The sequence below is a fragment of the Equus asinus genome, chromosome 11 (genome assembly GCF_041296235.1).
Source record: "Equus asinus isolate D_3611 breed Donkey chromosome 11, EquAss-T2T_v2, whole genome shotgun sequence".
NCBI lineage: Eukaryota > Metazoa > Chordata > Mammalia > Perissodactyla > Equidae > Equus > Equus asinus.
This window is the reverse complement of record NC_091800.1, coordinates 3,855,017-3,873,885: the sequence shown is the minus strand read 5'-3', so window position 1 is coordinate 3,873,885 and position 18,869 is coordinate 3,855,017. Positions and strand designations below refer to the sequence as shown.

The following is an 18,869-nucleotide window of genomic DNA, read 5'->3' as shown; positions in this document are numbered from 1 at the left end:
ACGGTCAAGTGAGAGTCTGAACTGAATTTTAGTTGATATCAAATCCATTTGCACCAAGACAAATGTTTTTCAAATTGAGGTCAACTGAAATTAATTTAGTGGATCATGATTTGTATTTAAAAAAAAATTTAAAAATGTCAAAGGACATCATACATAATGAGGGCAAGGATTGTTTCATGAAACTTGTTTCAGTAAACAATGTAAAATACACTTTTTTTTCAAAGATTTTATTTTTCCTTTTTCTCCCCAAACTCCCCCCCCCCCCATACATAGTTGTGTATTTTCAGTTGTGGGTCCTTCTAGTTGTGGCATGTGGACGCCACCTCAGCACGGCCTGACGAGCATTGCCACGTCCGCGCCCAGGATCTAAACCGGCAAAACCCTGGGCCGCCAAAGCGGAGCGCGCAAACTTAACCACTCGGCCAGGGGGCTGGCCCTTAAAATACATTTCTTACTGAGGGTCTGGTTCAAAAATGTTTCAAAGCCACTGGCCTTGATCAATAATTTTAAAATATTACAGCAGGGCCAGGCCTGGTGGCCTAGTGGTTAAGTATGGCACGCTTTGCTTTGGCAGCCTGGGTTTGGTTCCTGGGCATGGACATATACCACTCATCTATCAGTGGCCAAGCTGTGGCGGCATCCTACATACGAAATAAAGGAAGACTGGCACAGATGTTAGCTCAGGGCAAATCTTCCTCAGCAGAAAGAGGAAGATTGACAACAGATGTTAGTTCAGGGTGAATCTACTTCAGGAAAATAAAAAAAAAAGCAGAAGATCCCTTTCTTCAAGCAAAATCTTTATTTTTTTAATCCCAATTTATTAAAGAGCCCCACTGCTTGAAGTGGGGAGAGAGGACTTGAAGCCCTGCCTGCTCAGTAGCCCTGTGAATGGCCCTCTGTCCCCATCCCCACCCCAGCAAAGCAGCCTGTAGACTTGTCTAACAAGACTTCAAGGACTCCAAGAAAATAATTTGAAAACTATTGATTCAGTAATACATTCAGCAAATATTTACTGAATGTCTAGTATATGTCAGACATTATGTTTGGTATAGGGACTATAAGGATAAATAAGATACAGTTCATGCCCTTGTGGAGGAAGTAGACCAGTAAATTAAGTCTTGTGTAAGAACTATTATAAAAGAATACGGGGGTGGAGACTCTAAACTAGACTGGGAAAGGTATTTCAGAAATGTCTGAGCTCAGTTTGAAGAATAAGTATGAACTGATTTGACAAAAAGGGAAAGTGCATTTCAGGAAGAGAGAATAGTATGTCCACAAATGTGGAAGACCAAGAATCAGGAAATATTTAAGAACCTGATTCATTCACCATGGTGCTGTTTAAAATCAAGTGCTTCAAAGACAAATACATCAGGCTCTCCTCTTTACCTTTCTCAAATGGGGTTCTGCGAAGGAATAACGCCCTGCAGAAAAGCATCTGAGTCACTTTTTCTCAATTTTCCTAAGGACAGTACACAGCTCTTATCATTCCAGATGCATAGGACGCCTTAGAACCTTAGGGCTTAATTACCTTGAGGAATCAATATTAGAAGGGCTGTCAATGTTTGGACCTGGGAGAACACTCTTCTCTCTACTTAGAACATCTTCCCTTCCTTCCTTCCCTTTTATCCTTGCTAATCCTTCAGGTCTCAACCCAAATGTCACTTCATCTGGGAAGCCTTCCACACAACACCAGACTACATCAGCAATTAGCAATTGCTGCTGAGCAATCTCACACCATACAATAAAACATAATTTGTTTTGTTAATATATCAGTAATAAAGTTTTGTTACTGCTAATATAATTATCTATTTAGCTCAATCATAAACTTCTTGAAGGCAGATACTTTTTTATCTTGACCTACCAAATGGCCTGCAGTAAACAAAGAATATTTATTTTTTTGTGTGGTTGTTGGCTTTCTAAGCATGATATTAAAGCAATAAACCATAAAGGAAAAGTTGATAAATTTCATTTCAGAAACTCTTGTCAACATACAAAAAATACACAGTAAGGCCTCGTTGAGATTTAAAATATTTTAGAATTTGAAATGCCTGACAAAAATTAAAAAGGTACGAGGTTGGAGGAAATGGAATTAAGGTATTCTAAAGTTCTAACACTATCAGTGAAATAGCAAAAATAATCATTTTTATCAGACTCTAATACACCAAGGATGCACGCTGTAAAACGGTGATTATACAGGGCCAGCCCCATGGCATAGTGGTTAAGTTTGGCATGTTCCACTTGGATGGCCCGGGTTCCTGCGTTTAGATCCCAGGCGCAGACCTACACCACTTATCAGCCATGCTGTGGCAGCAACCCACATACAAAATAGAGGAAGACTGGCGCAACATTAGCTCAGGGCCAGTCTTTCTCAAGCAAAAAAAGAGGAATATTGGCAAAGTATGTTAGATCAGGGCAAATCTTCCTCAGCAAAAAAAAAAAAAAAAAAAACCAAAAACAATGATTATAAGAATAGTAAAAGAACACATAATGAAGAAGTTAAGAGACAGAACTGGAATACTACTGGAATAATTTAAAATATTTAATTACCAAGAAAAGGCAAAGAAAGAGATTAAAGGAAACATATAACATGTGACAAAAAGAAAAGAAGTGAGACAGGAGAAAGGAATCTAAACATATAAGTAACTACTTTAAATGTAAAAGGACTAAATAACCCAATTAAAAGACTGAGATTTTTACAATGGATAAAACACAAAACTCAACTCTGTATTGCTTATAAGAGACACACCTTAAATTAATAACATAGAATGATCAAAAGTAAAGTGAAAAAGACAAGCCACAGACCAAAAGAAAGCAGACAAAGCAAACTTTAAGGCGAGAGACATTACTAGAAGCAATAAAGGATGTTCTGGATATGTGCCAAGCCTCAACAAATTTCAAGGGGTTTAAATAATTCAGTGTATATCCCCAGACCACAAGGAAATTCAACTAAATATCAGTAACAAGAAGATAATAGAAAATGCCCAACATTGTGGAAATTAAGCAATCTACTTCTAAATAATCCATGGTTCAAAGAAGAAATCATAGAAAAAATTGTAAAATACTTTAAAGTGAATGATAATGAAAATATGGTATATCAAAACCTGTATGAAAAGGGGGCAGAAAGCTTATTTAAAGAAATAATGGCTGAGAACTTTCCAAATCTGGGGAGAGATTTAGACATCCAAGTTCATGAGGCTAATAGGCAACTCCAAAATCTCAATGCAAAATAATCTTCTCCAACACACATTATAATAAAACTATCTCAAATCAAAGACAAAGAGAATTTTAAAATCAGCAAGAGAAAAAACTTCTCACATATAAGGAAACCCCTATACGACTATCAGCAGATTTCTTAGCAGAAAACTTGTAGGCCAGGAGAGAGTGAGATAATATATTTAAAGTGCTGAAAGAAAAAAGAAAAAACCGCCAACTGAGAATACTTTACCCAGCAAAGCTGTCTTTCAGAAATGAAAGAGAGATAGACTTTTCCAAATGAACAAAAGCTGAGGGAGTTCATCACCACTAAACCTGCCTTACAAGAAATGCTGAAAGGCGTTCTTCCAGATGAAATGAAAAGACACTAATTAGTAACAAGAAAATGTAAAAAATACTGGAAAAGGTAATTATATTGTCAAATTCAGAATACTCTAATATTATAATATGGTGGTATTTTAGTCACTTAACTATAGTATAAAGGTAAAAGGACAAAAGTATTAAAAATAACTATAGCTACAATAATTTTTTAATGGATATACAATATAAAAAGGTAAATTTTACCATCAAAAACATAAAATTATGGGGGGATAGACTTTTTGTATGCAATTAAAATTATGTTATTAGCTTAAAATAGACTGTTATAAGATGTTTTAAGTAAGCAAAAATGTACAGTAGATAAACAAAAGATAGAAAAAAGGGAATCAAAGCACATCATTATGGAAAAATCATCAATTCATAGAGAAAGACAGCAAAAGAAGAAGGAACAAGTGAACTACAAAACAGCCAAAAACAATAAGATGGCATTAGTACCAATCAAGAATTACTAATTAATAATTATCAATCAATATCCTTACCTATCAGTAATTACTTTAAATGTAAATGGATCAAATTCTCTAATCAAAAGGCACCATGTATCTGAATAAATTAAAAAACAAGTTCCAATTATATTCTGCCTACAAGAGACTCACTCCAGCTTTCAGGACATACATAGGTTCAAATGAAGGGATGGAAAACGATATTCCATGTAAATGAAAAAAACAAGAGAGAGCCAAGGTAGCTACACTTAGATCAGACAAAATAAGCCTTTAAGTCAAAAACTGTTACAAAAGACAAGAAAGATCATTATAATACAACGATAAAGAGGTCTATTCATCAAGAAAATATCACAATTGTAAATACATATGTATTCAATATCACAGCACCTATATATATCAAGCAAATACTAACAGATCTGAAAGGAAAAATACACAACAATACAATAAGAGTAGGGGATTTCAATACCCCACTTTCAACAATGGATAGACCATCCAGACAGAAAACCAATAAGGAAACATTGGACTTGAACTATACCTTAGACCAAATGGACCTAACAGAGATATACAGAACATTCCACTCAACAGCAGTAGAATACACAATCTTCTCAAGTGCACACAAAACATTCACCAAGACAGATCATATGTTAGGTCACAAAACAAACCTTAGCAAATGCAACAAGACTGAAATCATACCAAGTGTCTTTTCCTTCCACAATGGTATGAAACTAGAAACCAACAACAAGAGAAAAACAGGAAAATTCACAAATATGTAGAAATTAAAGATCACACTCTTGAACAACCAATGAGTCAGAAAGGAAATCAAAAGGGGAATCAAAAAATATCTCAAAACAAATGAAATGGAAACAAAACATACCAAAACTTACAGGATGCAGCAAAAGAAGTTCCAAGAAGGAAGTTCACAACAATAAATGCTTGTTAAGGAAAAAGAGAGATCATAAACAACTTACCTTTACAACTCAAAGAATTGAAAAAAGAACAAACTAAGCCAAAAGTTAGCAGAAAGAAGAAAATAACAAAGAGCAGAAAGAAATGAAGAGTAGAAAAACAATAGAAAAGATCAATGAAACTAAGAGCTGTTTTTTTGAAATGATAGACAAAAATGACAAATCTTTGGCTAGACTATGAAAAAAAGAGAAAACTCAAATAAATAAAATCAGAAATGAAAACCATAAAACTCCTAGAAGAAAACATACAGGAAAAGCTCCTTGACATAGGTCTTGGCAATGACTTTTTTGGATATGACACCTAAAGCACAAGCAGCAAAATAAAAAAGAAAAAAGTGGGAGTACATCAAACCAAAAAGCTTCTGCACAGCAAAAGAAATGATCAACAAAATGAAAAGACAACCTACGGAATAAGGAGAAAATATTTGCAAATCATGTATCAGGTAAGGGGTTAATATCCAAAATATATAAAGAACTCATAAAACTCAACACCAAAAAAGAAATAATACAATTAAAAAATGGGCAAAGGACCTAAATAGACACTTTCCCAAAAAAGATATTCTAATGCCCAACAGGCACTGAAAAGGTACTCAGCATCACTAATCACTAGGAAAATGCAAATCAAAACTACAATGAGATATCACTTCACATCTGTTAGAATGGCCATCATCAAAAAGACAAGAGAGAACAAATGTTGGTGAGGATATAAAGAAAGGGAACCCTTGTGCACTGTTGGGGAAAATATAAATTGGTACAGCCCCTATGGAAAACAGTATGGAGGTTCCTCAAAAAACTAAAAATAGAACTACCACATGGTCCAGCAATTCCACTTCTGGGTATACATCCAAAGGAAACAAAATCACTATGCAGAAGAGATATCCACACTCCCATATTCTTTACAGCGTTATTTAGATTTGCCAAGATAGGGAAACATCCCAAGTGTCCACTGACAGATGAATGGATAAGGAAAATGTGGTATGTGTGTATATATATAATGGAATACTATTTAGCTATAAACAAGAAGAAAATCCTGCTATTTGCAACAACATGGATGGACCTTGAGGGTATTATGCTAAGCAAAATAAGTCAGATAGAGAAAGACAAATACTGTATGATCTCACTTATATGCCGAATCTAAAAAAAATGCCAAACTCATAGAAAAAGAGATCAGATCTGTGGTTACCAGGGTTGGGGAGTTATTGGATGAAGGTGGTCACAAGGTACAGACTTTCAGTTATAACATAAATAAGTACTGGGGATGTAATATACGACATGGTAACTATAGTTAACACTGCCGTATGGTATATTTGTAAGTTGCTAAGAGAGTAAATCCTAAAAATTCTCATCACAAGGAAAAGAATTTTTTTTAACTATATGAGGTGATGCATGTTAACTAAACTTATTGCAGTAATCATTTAACAATATATGTATGTCAAGTCATAATGCTGTAAACTGTAAACTTATACATTGCTACATGTCAAGTATATCTCAATACAACTGAAAAAAAAAAGAAAAGAAAGGAGACATTACAACTGACACCACATCACAGAATAGAAAGGATTATAAGAGACTATCTGAACAATTATATGCCAAAAAATGGGACAACCTAAAAGAAATGGATAAACTCCTAGAAACACACCATACCAAGAATGAATTGTGAAGAAATATAAAATTTGAACTGACTGATAACAAGTAAAAAGAGTGAATCAGAAATCAAATACCTCCCAACAAAGAAAAGCCCAGTGTCATATGGTTTCGCTGGTGAATTCTAAGCAAATCCTTCACAAATTCTTCCAAAAAAGTGAAGCAGAAGGAACACTCCCAAACTCATTTTATGAAGCCAGCATTACCTGAACACCAAACCTAGATAAGGACACTAGAATAAAAAGAACTACAGGCCAATATCCCTGTAGAACACACACGCAAAAATTCTTAACAAAATACTAGCAAACTGAATTCAACAGCACAATAAAAGAACCACACACCATGATCAAATGGGATTTATACCTGGGATGCAAGGATGGTTCAATGTAAGCAAATCAATAAATCTGACACATCACATTAATAGAATGGAAGATAAAAATCATATGATCATCTCAAGAGACGCAAAATTCAACGTCCTTTCACGATAAAAACTCTCAAGAAACTGGGTATAGAAGGAACATACCTCAACATAATAAAGGCCATGTATGACAAACTCCCAACTAACTTCATAAGGTTGAAAACTTGAAAGTTTTCCTATTAAGACAAGGAACAAGACAGGAATGCCCACTCTCACCACTCCTATTCAACACAGTACCAGAAATCCTAGCCAGAGCAATAAGGCAAGAAAACAAAATAAAAGGCATCAAAATCAGAAAGGAAGAAGTAAAACTGTCTCTGTTTGCAGATGATATGATCTTATAGATAGAAAAACCTAAAGACTCCACCAAAAAACTATTAGAACCAATAAACAAATTCAGTAAAGTTGTAGGACACAAAATCATCATACAAAAACCAATGCATTTCTATATACTAACAATGAACTATCTGAAAAAGAAATTAAAAGAATAATCCCATTTACAATAGAATAAAAATAATAAAACACTTAGAAATAAATTTAACCCAGGAGCTAAAAGATCTGTACACTGAAAATTACAAGACACCGATGAAAGAAATTGAAGAAGACACAAATAAATGGAAAGATATCTTGTGTTCATGGATCAGAAGAACGAATATTGTTAGAATGTCCACACTACCCAAAGCCATCTATAGGTTCAAGGCAATCACTTTCAAAGTTCCAATGACATTTTCCACAAAAATAGAGAAAATTCCTATTGGAATTTTAAAATTCCTTTGGAACCACATAAGACCCCACATAGCCAAAGCAATCCTGAGAGGATGATCAAAGCTGGAAGCATCACTTTTCCTAATTTCAAACTTCATTACAAAGCTATAGTAATCAAAACTGCATGGTACTAACATAAAGGCAGACATAAAGACCAATGGAATAGAATTGAGAGGCCAGAAATGAACTCACTTATGAAGGGTCAACTAATATTTGACAAGGAAGCCAAGAATACTCAGTCTCTTCAATAAACAGTATTGGGAAAACAGGGTATTCACATGGAAAATAATGAAGTTGGACCTCTACCTTACACCACTCACAAAAATTAACATGAAATGGATTAAATACTTAACCTAAGTCCCTAATCTGTAAAACTCTTAGAAGAACATATAGGGAAAAAGTTCTTTGACACTGGTCTTGGCAAGGATCTTTTGCATATGATGCCAAAAGTGCAAGGAACAAAAGCAAAAATAAACAAGTGGTACCATATCAAACTAAAACGCTTCTGCACAGCAAAAAACACAATCAGCCAAATGAAAAGGCAACCTACAGGGAATGGGAGAAAATATCTGCAAGCCAGTTATTTAATAAGGGTTTCATATTCAAAATATATAAGGAACTCATACAACTCAATAGCAAAAAACCCACAAACAATCTGATAAAGAAAATGGGCAGAGGACTTGAATAGACATTTTTCCAAAAAAGACATAAAAATGGCCAACAGGTACATGAAAAAATACTCAACATCACTAGTCATCAGAGATGATCAAATCAAAACCACAATAAGATATCACCTCATATCTGTTAGAATGACCACTATCAAAAAACCCCCAGATAAATGTTGGAGAAAAGGGAACCCATGTGCACCGCAGGTGAGAATGTAAATTGGTGCAGCCACTATGGAAAACAGTATGAAGGTTCTTCAAAAAATTAAAAAGAAAACTACCATATGATCCAGCAATCCCACTTCTGGGTATATACTGTAGGAACTGAAATTACTAACTCAAAGAGATATTTCCACCTCCACATTCATTGCAGTATTATTCACAACAGCCAAGACACAGGAACAGTCTAAGTGTCCACTGACGGGTGAATGGATAAAGAAAATGTGAAATATATATATACACACACATAATGGAATATTATTCAGCCATAAAACAGAAAATCCTGCCTTTTGCAAAAATATAGACAGACCCTGAGGGCATTATGCTATGTGAAATAAGTCAGACAGAGAGAGACAAATACTGTATATTATCACGCTGATGTGGAATGTAAAATAGAAACAGAGTAGAATGGCAACTGCCAAGGGCTGTGACATGAAGGAAATAAGGAGATAAGAGTACAAACTTCCAGCTAAAAGATGAGTAAGATTTTGGATCTAATGTACAACATGGTGATTATAATTAACAATACTGTATTATTTACTTGAAAATGAAGAGAGGAAATCTTAAATCTTATTACCACAAAGAAAAAAAGGTAATTATGTGACGGAATGGAGGTGTTAACTAACCTTATTGTGGTAATCATTTCACAATATATATGATATCAAATCATCAACTTGTACACCTTAAACTGACATATATATCAATAATATCTCAATAAACCTGGAAAAAATAAATAAAGAGGAAAAAATGTTGAGCTGGGATAAAACAATATGTGAGGGTAAATATGGAACCCCAGTAAAAGGATGGTCTTCTACTTAGATTCCTTCTTTCATTATATCAGCATCCATACAAAAAATCTACTGAAATCTAACTTTTTAAATAAATGCTAATATGTTCATTTTCATATTTCGTAGTGGCTGTTTGTCAACATTTCCTAAGCAAACCTATCATTTTTTCAATACAAGGCTATCATTTTACAATAGAAATATATTCAAGTAAAAACATATACTTAGGTAAAAGTAAAATGATACATGAGTAGAATCATCTACTCTATCCTGATCTTGAGTCTAACATGACAAAAGCAATTAGTTTTGGCAAGTTAAAACAATAATTTAGTGGAAAATGTCAAAGTGGTTGGCATTTTGATAAATGCTCAAAATTTCCCTTACATTCCAACTGCTAGGTTGTAAAGACACAACTATAATCACATTTTTAAAAAGCTTAAAATATTTAAAAATTAAGGGCCGGCCCTGTGGCATACTGGTTGGGTTCGGCACACTCTGCTTCGGCAGCTGAGGTTCACAGGTTTGGATCCTGGGTGTGGACCTATACCACTTGTCAGCCATGCTGTGGCAGCAACCCACATATAAAATAGGGAAGACTGCCAACAGATATTAGCTCAGGGCAAATCTTCTTTAGCAAAATAAATAAATAAATATGTAAGCGCTAGTAAACATTAAGAGAATTCAGATTAGATTTAGTAATAATAAAACAAATAATACATACTACTCAACATAATTAAAGATGAACAGAGTTCATTTATCAAGGAGATCTTTGGTTACAACCAGTTTGGTATCCAGAAAAAAGGATATAATGATTCTGTTGTACTATGCATTGGTCAAAACACAAGTGGAGTAATTTGTACAGATACAGGGACAGATTTTAAGGGAATCATTCATAAACTAGGCATGCAACCAGTGAGGCAGAAAACCAGTTATTCCAGAAAAACACATCATATCTGAAATGGGTGAAGAAACTAGTTTCTAAAAAGACAAAAAACTTTGAAGAAAGCCCTTACATCACTATCAGCAGCAATAACTGGCAAAACTTCTGATTCAAAACAGTAGCACACATATACATGTCTCTCCCATTCCCTCCTCAGTGAGCAAACTAATTTCTGGAAGAATGAAAAGAGTGCTGGATTCGAAAGCAGGGACAAAGAATGCTACAACAGAGGAGGGAGTTTACTTCCGCACTGACTCGAGGTGAGACTGTGGATTCAGAGATGGCAAGTGTGAAGGGCTGAGTTGAGAAGTGGGCTGAAATCAGGGTGATTACAGGTCTGTCATGGAATCACTGACTGTTCCATCTCTGTGTGCAACAAAGCCTGCACTTCTCCTTATCCTCAACAGTGATAAAGGAACAACCAGAGAAGATCAAAGTGCTCTTGGAAATAAAAATGTAAAAATAAAATAATTAAATGGAAAAGTTGCATGAGAAAGTCAACAAAGTCTGCTAGAAAGCAAAGCAAAACTAGAGATATAATAGAAAGATAAGTGATAAGACAGTCCAAAATCTTACTGATAGATATTTATAACTAGATAAGAAGGTAAATTATCAAAAAATAATATAATAATATTTTCCCAAATTGAAAGGAAACATAAGACTACAAATTGAGGGGCCTATTGAGCACTTAGGAGGAACATAGAAAAAAAGAAACACATCACTATAAAATTTCAGAATAACAAACCAACAGAGAAAATTATAAAAATTATCAGAAAGAAAATGCAGGTCACTGACAAATAACAAGGGTGAGACTAGCATTAGACTTTTAATCAGCAACAATCCTAGTTAACAACGAAGGAATGCTTTTAAAGTTCTAAGAGAAAATAAGTTACAACTTAGAATTTTATACCTGATCAAATAAATGATCAATCAAGAATGATAATTAGATATTTACAGACATGCACAGAAAGATCTTAGGAAGTTAAATCAGGATGAAATAAAGGAAAAAATAAAGTGTCAAACAACAAGAGGATCCAAACTGGGAAAGAAATGAAGGTAAGCCCCAAACAACATTTAACACCAGGTCAAGACAGTAACCAGCTTACAGAAACTGGAGCAGGGAGAGATTCTGGGAGGGAGAACTCCAACAAAAACCTAAGTCTACAACAGAAGCAAAGCATGCAAAAAAAGATAGGCAACTAGAAATACCAGTAAAAACAATACATCATAACCAAATATGACGCCTCCAGGACAAATTAAACCAGGGAGACAACGGATTCTAAGGAATAAGAATGGGTAAGAATTTGAAAGATATTAAGGATATGGTAAAGATAGCATAAGTTACTTCTACCAAGAAGAAACATGAAAATTAGAAAACTAGAAAACAAAAAAACAAAAACAAAGAAACCCTGAGCTCACAGATACAGAGAAAAGGCTGGTGGCTGCCAACAGCGGGAGGGTGGGCAATATGGGTGAAGGGGCTGAAAAGATACAACTTCCAGTTATAAAATAAATAAGTCCTGGGGATGTAATGCACAGTATGGCGCCTGCAGTTAATAATAGTGTACTGTATATCTGAAAGTTGCTTAGAGAGTAGATCTTAAAAGTTCTCATCACAAGAAAAAAAATTTGTAATTATGTATAGTGATGGACGTTAACTAGACTTATTGTGATGATCATTTCACAATACATATGTATATCAAATCTTTATGTTATATAACTGAAACTAATATAATGCTGTATGTCAATTATATCTCATTAATAAAAAAAGAGAAAACTAGGACTGTAACTCTTTTTCTGTACTTACTTGATTTTCTAACCATGTACATGTATCTCAGATTTTAAAAATTCTAAGGTACCATATAGAAGAGATCATAGACTCACTCTATGTTTGCTTGAAGGATCACAGAAGAGTTCCACAAGGGGCAAATTTGGATTCAGGTCAAAGAAGAATTTTCTAACCCTTAAAGATGTTGAGAAATAAAACATATGATTTGAACACCAGAGGAATCCAAGCAGAGATTAAATAGCCACCTAACTAAATGGGATGTTAGATAGGGGATTCCCATACTGGGTGGAAGGAAGAAACAAATTCAACTAATCATTCAACAAATGGTCTAAGATTTTTCCAAGTTTAATACAACTCTTCACTCCTTTCTAGGAAACACATGACATCAGGAGACGAGAGCCTCCATAGGTGTGGGAGCTACTTCTCAGGACAGGAAATTTAGCACTACTGACAAACTTAAGGCAGAAAAAGGAGAAAATGAGAAAAAATTAAGCAAAATGAAAGAGGCCACAAGTTGGAATTTATACAATGGAAGCAATTATGTATCCTCATATCAAATGGTAGCACACTTGTCTTCGTACTTGATTTATGAAATGACATGAACAATAAGAAGAATACACTAGAACTTTTAGAATGGCCTACATTAATCTTACCATATAATATTTGCTTGATAAGTAGAAATTAATATTCATAATGATTTAGTCACTTTTCTAATAACATTTTTTTTTTGAGGAACATTAGCCCTGAGCTAACATCTGTGCCCATCTCCCTCTATTTTACATGTGGGACGCCACCACAGCACAACTTGATAAGCGGTGTGTAGGTTCATGCCCAGGATCTGAACTGGAAAACCCCAGGCCACCGAAGCAGAGCATGTGAACTTAACTGCTACACCACTGGGCCAGCCCCTCTAATAAAATTTCAAATCAATAAAAGTATAAATTTTGAAAAGAAAACACCATATCCATCCAGATATACTGAATTTCTCTCTTACCAATCATAACCCACAGCAAAAGATGTTTCAATTACAGGAGCAATGAGTTTTGCAGCTGTCATGATGTATTTTTCTGCCATGGCTTTCCTGTATCAAACAAACAAACAAAACTTATTTAGAAACACAGTATAAAAAGAGTATGGATTTTTCCTTAAAATTTAAGCATAAACATTATCTATTAAAGTTAACAAACCAAGTGGTGAGCAGCTACACTAGAAATCCGTTTACAAGTCAGGTTGAAAATCATGACTAGGAAAAGGGATTAGAAAGCCACGACTGCCTTCTGGGTTAACAGCTCATTTCTTTTTTTTTTTTTTAGGAAGATTAGCCCTGAGCTAACATCTGCTGCCAATCTTCCTCTTTTTGCTGAGGAAGACTGGCCCTGAGCTATTATCCATGCCCGTTTCCTCTACTTTATATGTGGGACGCCTAGCACAGCATGGCTTGCCAAGTGGTGCCATATCCGCACCCGGGATCTGAACCAGCGAACCCCGGGCCGCTGAAGCAGAACGTGCACACTTAACGGCTGCGCCACCGGGTCAGCCCCAACAGATCATTTCTTTTTGTTTTCTTGTTTTTTTTTAAAGATTTTATTTTTCCTTTTTGTCCCCAAACCACCCCCCCGGTACATAGTTGTGTATTTTTAGTTATGGGTCCTTCCAGTTGTGGCATGTGGGATGCTGCCTCAGCATGGCTTGATGAGCGGTACCATGTCTGCACCCAGGATTCGAACCAGCGAAACCCTGGACCACTGAAGCAGAGTGCGAGAACTTAACCACTTGGCCACGGAGCCGGCCCCTCTTTTTGTTTTTTGTTCTATGATACATACTGACAAACTGAAGTAAGAAATAAATACTGGAGAGACACAAGGCTCTGCAGCAGAAGTTACACAACCTGCACTGTCTGTGGACATGAAAGGAAAGCGTGAAGACGGCCATTAAAGAAATACTGTATGGTAAATAGTAAAACTGAATCACTACATGTTGCTATAGATTTGCCTAATCTGCACCTTCCATATAAATGGAATCACAGAATATGTGTTTTTTGTGACTGGTTTCTTTCACTTATCAAATGTTTTCAAGGGTCATGTGTATTGTAGGATATATCAGTACTTCATTCCTTTTCATGGCTAAATAATATTCCATTGTACGGACAGACTATACATTATTTATTCATTCTTCAGTTGTGGACATTTAGGTTGTTTCTACTTTTAAGATATTATGAATAATGCTGCTATGAACATTCATGTGTAAGTTATTGTGTGGACACATGGTCTAATTTCTTTTGGGTATATACCAAGGCAAGAAATTGCTGGGTCATATAGTAAGTCTATGTTTAATCTTTTGAGAAACTTTCAGACTGTTTTCCAAAGTGGCTGTACCATTTTACATTCCCACCATCAGCATATAAGATATAGATTTCTCCACGTCTTCACCAACACTTATTACTATCTATCTTTTTGATAATGGTTATACCAGTGGGTGTGAAGTTGTATCTCACTGCAGTTTTGAGTTGCATCTTCCTAATGAGTACTACAGAAGTTAAGCATCTTTTCGTATGCTTATTGGGCATTTGCATATCTATTTTGAAGAAATGTCTATACAGATCCTTTATACATTTTTATTTGAGTTACTGGCCTTTTTATTATTGAGTTGGAAGAGTTCTTTACATATTGTAGAAATAAGTCCCTTCTTGGATACATGGTTTGCAAATATTTTTTCCCATTTAGTGGATTATCTTTTCACTTTCTTGATGGTGCCCTTTGAAGAACAAAAGTTTTTAATTTTGATGAAGTTCAATCTACTCACTGTTTTCTTTTGATGTGTTTTTTTTCTTTCTTCTCCCCAAAGCCCCCCGGTACACAGTTGTGTATTTTTAGTTGTGGGTCCTTCTACTTGTGGCATGTGGCATGCCGCCTCAGCATGGCATGATGAGCAGTGCCATGTCTGTGCCCAGGATCCTGGGCTGCCGCAGGAGAGCATGTGAATTCAACCACTTGGCCATGGGGCCAGTTCCCTTGATATGCTTTTGGTGTCACATCTAAAAAGCCATTGCCTAACACAAGATCAATAATATTTACTTCTATGTTTTTCCCTAAGAATTCCATAGTTCTAGCTCTTACATTAGGTCTATGATCCACTTTGAAATAATTTTTGTGTATCGTGTCAGAGAGAGGTCCAACTTCATTCTTTTGCATAAGAATATCCAGTTGTCCCAGCACGATTTGTTGAAAAGACTATCTTTTCCCCACTGAATTGTCCTGACACCTTTCCTGACTATAAATTTACAGGTTTATTTCTGGACTCTCAATTCCATCCCAACGATTTATACTTCTATCTTCATGCTACTAGCATAAAGGACTAACCACACTGTCTTGATTGATGTAGCTTTGTGGTTTGAGTCCTCCAACTTTGCTCTTCTTCAACATTGTTTTGGCTATTTTGGATCCCTTATACTTCCGTATGAATTTTAGGATCAACTTGTTACTTTCTGTGAAAATAGTGCTTGGATTTTGATAGGGATTACACTGAATCTATAAAGTAATTTGAGGAGCACTGTCATCTTAATATTAAGAGCCTATCCATAAACATGTGATGTCTTCCCACTTATTCAGCATTTCTTTCAATGTCTTACAGTGTTCAGGGTATAAGTTTTACATTTCATTTGTGAAACTTATTTCTAATAATTTATTTTTTATGCTATTATAAATGCAATTGTTAATTTCATTTTTGGACAGTTCATTGATACTGTATAGTACATTTCTATAGTATACTATTGGTTCTTGTATACTGATCTTTTACTCTGCAAACTTGCTGAACTCCATTATTGCCTATAATCATTTTCTAGTGGATTCTAAAATTTTAGGAAGGATATTCTAGAGATAACATCATGTGATCTGTAAACAGAAATAGTTTTACTTATTCCTTTCCAACCTGGATGTCTCTGCCCTCCTTTTCTTGCCTAATTTCCATAGCTGGAATCTCCAGCACAGTGCTGAACAAAATTGGTGAGAGTTTGAAATCCTTCCTCCTGAACTTGGGGGGACAGCATTCAGTCTTTCACCATTAAGTATGAGTCAGACTGCATGTTTTTCATAGATATCTTTATCAGATTGAGAAACTTCCCATCTACTCCTAGCTTGAAGTGTTTTGTTTTTATCATGAAAGCATACTGGATTTTGTCCAAAAGATTTTTTATTTATACTGAGATGATCATGTGGTTTTTGTCCTTCAGTCTATTGACATCCTGTATTATATTAATTGATTTTTAGATGGTAAACCAACCTTGCATTTCTAGGATAAATCCCACTTGGTCACAGTGCATAATTCTCTTAATATTTTGTTAGTAATTTTTGGTGTGCTAGTATTTTCTTAAGAATTTCTGCATCTATATTCCTAAGATATTGGTCAACATTTTCCCTTTTTTTTTTTTTTTTACTGTCTTTGTCATATTTTGGTATCAGGGTAATACTAGCTTCATAAAAGGAACTATTTTCTGGAAGAAAATATAGTGTACAACTGATGTTAATTCTTCAAACATTTCCTAGAATTCTCTAGTAAAACCATATGGGCCTGGAGATTTCTCTTTTGGGAGTTTTTAAATTATAAATTCAATTTCTTTAATACTTATAGTGCTATTCAAATGATCTATTTCATGTTAGGTGAGTTGTGGTAGTTTTTTTTCAAGAAAGTGGTCCATTTTGTCTAAGTTGCCAAATTTATGTGTATAGGGTTGTTGTAGTCATGATCCTTTTGATGTTTGCAGGGTCTGTAGTGATAGCCCCTGTTTGTTCCTGATATTGGTAATTTGTGTCTTCTCTCTTTTTTGTCAGTTTTGTTAGAAGTTTGTCAATTTTATTGATCTAGTCAAAGAATCAGCTCTGTGTTTCATTGATGTTCTCTATTGTTTCCTTCTTTTCAATGTCAATGATTTCTGTTCTTTTATTATTTCTTTCCTTCTGCTTCCTTTGGATTGACTGCTCCTTTCTCTAGGTTTTTGAGCTAGAAGCTTAGGTTACTGATTTAAGACTTTTCAACTGTCATTCTAATTGCTTTTCCCTTACGTGTTGTTTTTTGCTGCCTCCTTTCAAGACTTCTTATTTGTCTTTAATTTTCAGAAATTAATCATGATATATCTTGCTTGGGTTTATCCTCTTTGGGGTTTGTTCCATTTCTTGTACTGTAGGTTTATTTTTCCTGCCAAATTTGGGAAGTTATCAGCCATTATCTCTTTAGCCCAATCTCTTTCTCCTCTCCTTCCCAGACAGTGATGACACAAATGTTAGATTTTTTTGTTATAGTCCCAGAGGTCCCTGAGACTCTGTTCACTCTTGTTTTTTAGTCTATTTTCTCTCTGTTGTTCAGATTGGGTAATTTCCATTTTCTATCTTCCAGTTCACTGAATCTTTCCCCTCTCCCCTTCATTTTCCTGTTGAGCCCATCCCCTCAGCTTTTATTTCAGTTATTATATTTTTCAGTTCTAAACTTTCCACTTGGTTCTTCCTTATAGCTTCTATTTCTTTGCTGAGATGCTATTTCTTTTCTGATGGTTTTTATTTTTCATTTTAAGCTTATTCATAATTGCTTGTTGAAGCATTTTTATCACAGTTGCTTTAAAATTTGTCAGATAATTCTAACATCTCTGTCGTCTCAATGTTGGCATCTCTTGATTAGCTTTTTTCACTCATTTTGAGATCTTCCTGGTTCTTGGTATGATGAGTGAATCTTGACTGAAACTTGGACCTTTTTGCATTATAGACTCTGAATTTTATTTAAATCTTCTGTTTTAGCTGGCTTTCTGACACCACTCCAGCAGGGAAAAAAGAGACACCACCTCATCACTGCCAGATAAAAGAAGTCCAGGTTCTCCACATGGACTCCTCTGACACCCAAAGTGGGAGGGAGTCCTTGTTCCTACTGGGTGGAGTAAGAGTTCCTACTTCCACCATGGTCCCTACTGACACCACAGTGGGGTGGCCTTGTTACTGCTGAGTGATGATAAAAATCCTGACTCTCCGCTGGTCTCCCCTGACACCACCCCAGGAAAGGGGGGCAGGAGTAGCTCATTACTGCTGGGTGGGGTGAAATTCCAGGCTTCCCAGGTGCTATCTGCTGACAGCACAGAGTGGGGGACTCATTAAAGGCCTTGGAGATTAAAGTCCTTGCTCCCTACTTGATCTTTTAGGGTAGAGGGTGTCTAGGCTCCCACTTGGCTTTTGCTGGCATAAGCAGGGGTGGGGATACAGTTTTTCTCTGTGGTTTTTGTCTAAAACTTTCCTGTCTTGCTAGCCTACCCCTTTCCTTGTCCTTTGGCTAAAGAAAGCAGGCTTTTTGGGTTTTTCTTTTTTTTTCTTAAATGTACTCATCAGCATTTTCTGACTGCCAGCTTCTTCAGCTGCAACTCTGGGAAACGTGAGGGGAACTCAGTGCTATGTGGTTCCTCAGGTCCGGAGGTTCCTCGCTGATCCACCCTCTTCTCTCCATCTTTCTTCTTATATTTGTTTTATATATAATTTCCAGGGTTTTTATTTATACATTTATATATTACATTATATAATAATTGCATTTTTGGGGGGAAAAACAGGGAAAAGTACGTCTACTCCATCCTCCAAGAATTACAAGTATCTTGTTTTATTTTTAATGTTAGACTAATTC

The 18,869-nt window shown here is 35.4% G+C and overlaps 1 protein-coding gene across 9 annotated transcripts in view; it reads right to left on the bottom strand.

Moving 5' to 3' along the window:
* The window catches only part of IFT88 (intraflagellar transport 88), a 135,221-nt gene that overhangs the window by 76,800 nt on the left and 39,552 nt on the right, over positions 1-18,869 (bottom strand). For all 9 annotated transcript variants that reach the window (XR_006532511.2, XR_011506822.1, XM_014837166.3 and 6 more), the window contains one exon: positions 13,216-13,302. Coding sequence is in view for 7 of the 9 variants with exons in the window: in XM_014837166.3 (XP_014692652.1) it covers positions 13,216-13,302 (87 nt within the window). In the remaining 2 variants the exon portion in view is untranslated. The remainder of the gene's footprint in view (positions 1-13,215; positions 13,303-18,869) is intronic.